Source organism: Panthera uncia, chromosome X, assembly GCF_023721935.1.
Source record: "Panthera uncia isolate 11264 chromosome X, Puncia_PCG_1.0, whole genome shotgun sequence".
NCBI lineage: Eukaryota > Metazoa > Chordata > Mammalia > Carnivora > Felidae > Panthera > Panthera uncia.
The window spans coordinates 88,603,563-88,612,225 of NC_064817.1; the positions used below are offsets into that span (position 1 = coordinate 88,603,563).

The following is an 8,663-nucleotide window of genomic DNA, read 5'->3' on the forward strand; positions in this document are numbered from 1 at the left end:
ATCTTGAACTCCAAAGTTTGTGCTTCAGGATTGGGATACAGAAGAGGAACTATGCTGGAGGCCCTGGCTACAGCTCCCTCTGGGTTATGAAGGCAGAGCAATTTGTTTATACTTCTCTTTTGGTAGGCATCATGTTATAGCCTATATCATAGCAGCAACTGTCCTTCTGTCCCTAAGAACTTTAATCAACAAAATCACCCGGGCTTAGCCTTGTGTCCCCGCTTTTCAATATGCAGAGGTATCTTTAGGCCAACCATTCAGTCGCAGTGGAATTCTGCCCGGCCTGCTATGCAGATGGGTGTTTCTTTGAATATAATCCCGAAGGAATGGTGTTTCCTTTTTATCTGAAAATGTAACCTCCCTTGGAAGGTAAGCTGACGCAAACACAGCTGGGCAAGACCGGAGATATGTTTTGTCGGTAAACAGCATGAGTTGGTTACAAACTAAACAAATCTATGTAGGTGGCGCCTAGAAGCTTATTTGCTTGAGACTTGCCAGCTTATCTTGTCTGTGCTTGTAGGAGAGGCATCGGAACAGAATCCTCCCTATGAAAATGGATGAGGCGATTGGAAGATATTCCTGAAGGTGAGTGGGAGGGAGAGGCCTGAGTTGTAGGGAAGGAAGGAATGAAGACTAAGCTATGACGTTTTTATTTTCCTTTAGTTTGCTGGAATGGGGATAGAGGTACAAAGTCTTGCCAAATGAGTTTATGTCTCTTTAATTGAGAAGCCATTGAGTATGTAAAAGTGGCAAATATGGATTGCATTACTGTAATGGTTTAAATTTTTTTAATGTTTATTTTTTTTTCTTTTTTTTTTAACGTTTTTTTTTTTTATTTATTTATTTTTGAGACAGAGAGAGACAGAGCATGAACGGGGGAGGGGCAGAGAGAGAGGGAGACACAGAATCAGAAGCAGGCTCCAGGCTCTGAGCCATCAGGCCAGAGCACGACGTGGGGCTCGAACTCACGGACCGCGAGATCGTGACCTGAGCTGAAGTCGGCCGCTTAACCGACTGAGCCACCCAGGCGCCCCTTTAATGTTTATTTTTGACAGAGAAAGAGAGAGAGAGAGAGCGAGTGAGTGCAGGGAATGGGCAGAGAGAGAGGGAGATTCAGAACTTGAATCAGGCTCCAGGCTCCAAGCTCTCAGCACAGAGCCCCATGCGGGACTTGAACTCCCGAACCGTGAGAGCATGACCTGAGCCGAAGTGGGACGCTCAACCGACTGAGCCACCCAGGCACACAAACTATGTGCTTCAGGCAGTATGTTCTCTGGATCTTAAACACTGAATTTGGGAACAAGGCTCAATATATTGTTGCTAAGTATATAATATAGCAATAATAATATAGCGACAACTAATATTTACTGAGCACTTACTAGGTGAAAGCCACTGCTCTAATTCCTTTACATATGTTAACTAAGTTAATTTTCAGAACCACTATTAGGTAATACTGGGGTTTATATTAGTATCCGTATTTCACAGATGAGGAAATGGGGTCTCAGGTTAAGTAACTTGCCAAGGTTACCAATCTAGAAAACAAAGCTAGAATTTGAGCTCAGATATCTGTTTTCTGTGCTCTTTGTCACCTCCATTTCTTCAGAATTCTCATCTTAACCTTCTCCTTGTTGGGACACCTGGCCGGCTCAGTCAGTAGAGCCTGCGACTCTGAAGCTCAGGGTCATGAGTTCAAGCCCTACGTTGGATGTGGAGCCTACTTTAAAAAAAATATGGTAACCTAACCTTCTCCTTACTCTCACATGAAATCTCTGCTGCTTCTGTAGGTAGAGGTGCTATGGTGCCCATTTAATGGGGCTTAAATGCAAACTGGCTTTAGAACGCTCTTGGGAAGTGCCAGTAACCAAAAAGCAGTTTCCACGTTCTGGGTGAGTTTCAACTGTTCCTCAAAAAATCCGTCAAAAATAGCTAATAATTACAGATCCCGGGAGATGACACTTGTACCATAAGAGTCTGGTGATGTAAGTTATCTTGGTTCAGTTGAACTTTATCCGCATTTGCCTGAAAGAAGAGGACACAGGAGGCATGAACACTTTTCCAGTGCAAGGCTCTGAGTTTAGGAAGTTCTTTCATCATTTAGATCTTTCTTTTGGTCCTTCATTCAGCGAATATTTGTCAAGTACCTACTATTTTCCAGGCACTAAGATAGGCACTGAGGGCATTTCGGTAGGCACAGACAGGTCTGTCACATCCTGTCATAGCGTCTGTAGTCAAACACGGGAGGCAGACAATCTCACAACCCCACCGACACGTGTGTAATTATAAACCGAGACATGCATCACGAAGGAAAAGAATTTGGGACTGTAGGGGAGATACTATCATGGAGAGGATATGGCCTCATCTGGAGGCTTACGAAACACATCTCTAAGGAGATGACATTCCAGGTGGAGAAAGTGGCATGCAAAGGCCCTGTTACCCTCGTGGTTAGAGCTTAGAATGAGAAATAAATGGTTTATTCATAGAACGACGACTCTGCTGATGACTGTATACTGTTCGTAATTTTCATAGTTAGACATGCTCTTCTAGCTTCTTGTTGGCAAGCAAACAAAATACAACTTTCTTTTGGTAACCGGTAAGGTCACTTTTTATTTCGGTAAGCTCCTCAGATTCACATAACTGGAGACACAGTTCTCTCTTCTACCTCTCTCAGTAGTTATTTGTTATTTTTTTCTGGCTCTGCTCTCTCTACCCAATACTTCAGTGTTGTTGCTTTCCAGCTCATCATCCTCATGCTTTATTCTTTCTTACATGTGTATTCTCTCGGGGTAATCCTGTCTACTTCTATGGAACCCATAGGAATCTGTATTTTTCTCCCGCAGCCTCCTTTGTCCAGAGTCCGGAATCTTTGTACCCAGCAATGTGATCTCTCTCCCTGATTTCCTGCAGATGTTTCATATCGAATATGGTTGAAAGTGAAACCATTGTCCCATTTTTCCTCCCTTCAATTCAATCCCTACCATAAATCCACAGTGATCTTTGTAAAATACAAGTCTGGTTGTTAATCATGTCTCTGGTGGAAAGACTACAGGGATTGCCCTTGCTGTCCTAAGTATCTTATAGTTGCAATGTAGTTTCATCTCTACCCCTTCCCCATACCAAACTGCTCTCCAACCCCCAAACCTATCTCAATGACGTCTTTGCATGGGCTGCTCTCTCTACCTGGAATGCCTTTTTCCCAGTTTTCTTTTTCTGCTTACATTTCACCTTATTATGTAACTTTTACTTGGCTCCTCTAGGGGGAAATAGTTGGTTTATTTCGGATATGTTTGGGCTTTCATGGCACGTGGCACCTATCTCTGTTGTGGTATGTGGACATAAACATATTATGTAAATTCAGCATGAGATCTCTTTCAGTAGACTATGTGCTCAGACAGGAATAGGATCTCTTTTTAATTAATTAATTAACTTCAGTTCAAGTTAGTTCATATCCAGTGTAGTATTGGTTTCAGGAGTAGAATTTAGTGATCCATCACTTACATATAACACCCAGTGCTCATCCCAACAAGTTCCCTCCTTGATGCCCATCACCCATTTAGCCCATCCCCCCACCCAACACCCCTCCAGCAACGCTCAGTTTGTTGTCTGTATTTAAGAGTCATTTGGGGCGCCTGGGTGGCTCAGTCAGTTAAGTGTCTGACTTCGGCCCGGGTCATGATCTCACGGTTTGTGGGTTCAAGCCCCACATCAGGCTCTGTGCTGACAGCTCAGAGCCTGGAACCTGCGTCAGCTTCTGTGACTCCCTCTCTCTCTGCCCCTCCCCTGCTCATGCTCTGTCTCTCTCTGTCTCTCAAAAATAAATAAATGTTGAAAAATTTTTTTTAAAAGACTCATTTATGGTTTGCCTCCCTGTCTGTTTTTATCTTATTTTTCCTTCCCTTCCCCTGTGTTCATGTGTTGTGTTTCTTAAATTCCACATATGAGTGAAATCATATATTTGTCTTTCTCTGACTGACTTATTTCACTCAGCATAATACACTCTAGTTCCATCCATCCACCTTGTTGCAAATAGCAAGATTTCATTCTTTTTGATTGCCGAGTAATATTCCATTGTATATATAAACCACATCTTCTTTATCCATTCATCAGTCAATGGACATTTGAGATCTTTCCATAATTTGACTATTGTTGGTTGCAATGCTATAAACTTTGGGGTGCCTGTGCCCCTTCAAATCAGCATTTTTGTATCCTTTGGCTAAATTCCTACTAGTGCAATTGCTGGATCATAGGGTACTTCTATTTTTAATTTTTTGAAGAACCTCCCCAGTGGCTGCACCAGTTTGCATTCCCACCAACAGTGTAAAAGTGTTCCCCTTTCTCCGCATCCTCGCCAACATGCGAGTTTCCTCACTGTTAATGTTAACAGTTATTTCCTGAGTGTTAATTTTAGCCATTCTGACAGGTATTAGGTGGTATCTCATCGTGGTTTTTGTATGATAGGCCCACAGCTAATATCATCCTCAATGGGGAAAAACTGAGAGCTTTCCCCTTAAGGTCTGGAACACGACAGGGATGTCCACTCTCGCCATTGTTATTCAACATAGTATTGGAAGTCTTAGCCTCTGCAATCAGACAACGTTAAAGAAAAGGCATACAAATTGGCAGAGAAGAAGTCAAACTTTCTCTCTTTGCAGATGACATGATACTCTACATGGGAATCCTGAAAGCCTCCACCAAAAAACTGCTAGAACCGATATGTGAATTCAGCAGTCACAGGACATAAAATCAAGGTACAGAGACCAGTTGCATTTCTGTACACCAATAACAAAGCAGCAGAAAGAGAAATCAAGGAATCGATCCCATTTATAATTGCACCCCAAACCATAAGATACCTAGAAATAAGTGTAACCAAAGAGGTAAAAGATCTATATGCTGAAAGCTTATGAATGAAATGGAAGAGAACATGAAGAAATGGAAAAAGATTCCATGCTCCTGGATAGGAACAACAAATATCGTTGAAATGTCAATACTACCCAAAGTAATCTACGTATTCAATGCAATCCCTATCAAAATAACACCAGCATTCTCCACAGAGCTAGAACAAACAATTCTAAAATTTTTATGGAACCAGAAAAGACCTCAAATAGCCAAAGTGACGTTGAAGAAGAAAACCAAAGCTGGAGGCGTCATCTGGACTTCAAACTGTATTACATAGCTGTAATCAGGAATAGAATCTTCTATGCAATGTGCAAAATAAAGCAGTATTTAATACATAGTTGATGTATAAATAAATCTGGGGACTCCAGGAGAGGCCAAATATAAAGCATTAATTAATGGCCATAGGCTGAAAATTGAGAATTTTGCCTTACTACGTCATTTACTTAGACATTTAATGCATCTTGATGAGCAGGAATTAACCATAATTACATGAAGTATGTTTCCATCTTCAAGTCATGGATGATCCATTGTCTCTGATTAATGACTCTTACAACCTGTAATTAAAAAAGAGTAGCCCATCATTCAAAGTGATTTCTTGAGTCACTTTTTTTTTTCTTTTGTCTGACGTCTAATAAGAGATAATCTGCAGTAGAGTATAGTGGTCTTGATTTTCTCAGACAGACCTTGCCAGTTTATTAGAGAGTTAAAAATCTATAAGGCATGTAGGTTCTTTGGGGTTCATAGTGAAAAACAGAGATTTTTTTTCCCAAGGAAATGAACACATACACACGTTATTTTGAATGTAATTATCAATTGACCTGTTTTTTTTTTTAAATATTTCTATACCAAGTGTTAAAAGCAAATTTATTTAAAAAGGTGCTTAGGTGTATATATTATAAAGAGATCAGACATTTACAGAAAATGTGGGAACATAAATCTACTTTTATATTAAATTTAAAGGGAATATATCTGAAAATTGTATTCAAAAGACTCAAACTCCACAGTAAAAAGAAAAATGAATGTTACATATACTGAGATGAGCCTGTTGTATAAAATAGGTGTTGAAGAATACAACCAACACTTATTTTAAGGCTATCTTTGAATGAGGTGCTGTAATCTTCAGTATATCTTAAACTCCATTTGGGAAAAACGGTGCTTTCTGACAATAATTTAAAACCCTTTGGCCAGCATGTTGATAGTGCTTATCTATATACATAGATACAGTAGAAAGTTTTCTGCCAAAATTAATCTAAACACTAACCAGACTACAATGGATTGGCTTAGTGTTTTCATTCCCCCGACTCTGTTATTCTGAGAGGGAATAAGGGTGATTTGGCTTTTCTAAGCACTGGTGATTTTGGCATTTTAAATAACTGCCTTGCATTCATTCATTATAAACAGAAAGAGCAATGGAAAAGTAAAGGCAAGACAACCTGATGAGTGTTCTTAAATATTGTTGCACATTACAATCATCAGGAGAACTTGTTGACGATGAGAACCCTGAAGCCCTCCCTAAGATTGTGCTTCTGTGGTTCTGGAATAGGGCACAGGAATAAGAATTTTTAATCAGCCTTCAGAAGATTCACATGCTCCAATTTCAGAAACATTGCCCTATTATCTGTCCCATCAAATTTCTCCTTAGTTTTTCAAATGATCTTCACCTTCTGCAGTACCAAGGTTTTGCAAAATTATCCATTCATTAGACCTCCAATGCCTTCCATCTCACGTCACTACCTGGTAGAGTAGAATTCCTATTTATCCCTCAAGACCCCATTCATAGGTGACTTTCTCTTCAGAGCCTTTACTCAGCACTTTGTATGCATTTCTGTTTTAATGCTTATACAATGTATTACATCTACATATATTCATTGCATTGATTAATATGATAAATTTATATATACAAAATAATATGTACATACAGATATATTAACAATATAGCCATAACTTTATTAATGATAGAAACAGTACAAATTTCAAACCAAGCTGCAGTCATTCTTTTGAAACACCAAAAAAGGGTCCTCGTTTTCAGACGGTTACATTGTTAATTCCATAATAGCGTTTACAATATCATTACTGTTGTTCTTCAGGGCTCGAACTGCCTTTGCTCTTAATACATTTGCTTGCGACATGACCAGTTCTATGTCCTTAACTTCTACACCTGTTTCATCAACCTCTTCATCTTCACTCTCTTCTTGTACAGTTGGAGTCTGTGTGTTTTCTGGAGTGTTTGAGACAGCTTCACCTTGAACTTTGAATTTCTCAGCAGCTGCTAGTTGTGCCTGCTGAGATAAATCCTCGATCTTGGCTTCCCCCAAAACTATGTAGGTATCTGAAGCTGGGCTCTTGTAGACATCTGGTTTTGTGATGACAAAGAGGATAGTGACTCTTGTAACCCCTGTAACCTGTCGAAGACCTAGTTTGGACATAGCCTTCCGTGCCTTCTTTTCACTCCGGCTCTGTTTTGCTTTACTGACTGGTTTTTCATCGATTTCAGCTGCTGCTGCCAGCTGGGCTTGTTGGGTGGTTGCCTGTGTGGAATCCTGTTCCTCAAGCTCTGGTACCGATTCATCACTGTCGGATTCTGTTCCAGACCCTGTCTCAGCCTGGGGCTGTGGCAACTCCTGCTCTGTAGCAGGGACGGTTTCTGGGGCTTCACCAGGCATTTTGTGCGGGAAATGCGGAACCAAGATGGTGGCAGAAAGAGAGCGCATTGAATTTCTTTTAAAGAGGGAGACTATGTTTTAGTTTTTATGTATCAAATATAAGAGCTAAGGACAGAGCCTAGTATAAAACAGATAGTACTCAGACATTAGCATGCACAAGAATTATCTAATAAGTTTGTTCAAATTTTTTTTAACGTTAATTTATTTTTGACAAAGAGAGACAGAACATGAGCATGGGAGGGCAGAGAGAGAGGGAGACAGAATCTGAAGCAGGCTTCAGGCTCTGTGCTGTCAGCACAGAGCCCGATGTGGGGCGCGAACCCGCAGACCGTGATATCATGACCTGAGCTGAAGTCGGAGGCTCAACCGACTGAGCAACCCAGGTGTCCCTAAGAAGTTTGTTTAAAATGGAGATACCTAGCATGCCCACCACCCCCATTCCCAAATCCCAGATTCTCATTCAATAGATCTGAAGATGATACTAGGAATTCACATTTTTATAAACTCTCCAAACATTTCATATCCTGAAAAATTCTGAATACCAAGGGGACACCAACTAGCCTTTAGGCTAGTTCTATTTATCCCATTCACTCTCTAATATGATAAAATTTTCTCAAGCATTCTAGTATATTTTGGACACTCCAGCGACTATATTCAGGCCCATCTGAATAGTGGTCAGAGGCGATGTAGGCAGTTTTACATAGGGTCAGAGTGTTTACAAATGATAAGGCTCATGAGGCAACTTGGATGAATTTCACTGAGGATTTTCTTTACGGAGAGGGCATATCAAGAGTAAAAGTACACGTGAAAAGACATCCAACATCACTCACCATCAGGGAAGTGCAAATCAAAACCACAATGAGGTATCAGCTCACATCTATCAGAATGGCTAAAATCAAAAAATCAAGAAACAACAAGTGTTGGCGAGGATGTGGAGAAAAAGGAACCCCTGTGCACAGTTGGTGGGAATGCAAACTGGTGCAACCACTGTGGAAGACAGTATGAAGGTACCTCAAAACATTAAAAATAGAACTACCCTATGGTCCAGTAATCACACTACTGAGTATTTATCCAAAGAATATGAAAACACCTATTCAAAGGGATATA

At 40.4% G+C, this 8,663-nt stretch overlaps 1 protein-coding gene across 1 annotated transcript; it reads right to left on the bottom strand.

Moving 5' to 3' along the window:
* Positions 1-6,925: 6,925 nt before the first annotated feature.
* LOC125932378 (nascent polypeptide-associated complex subunit alpha-like) lies at positions 6,926-7,604 on the bottom strand. Its single transcript, XM_049644898.1, has one exon. The coding sequence runs from the start codon at positions 7,602-7,604 to the stop codon at positions 6,927-6,929; it is 678 nt and encodes a 225-aa protein (XP_049500855.1). The 3' UTR covers position 6,926.
* Positions 7,605-8,663: the final 1,059 nt, after the last annotated feature.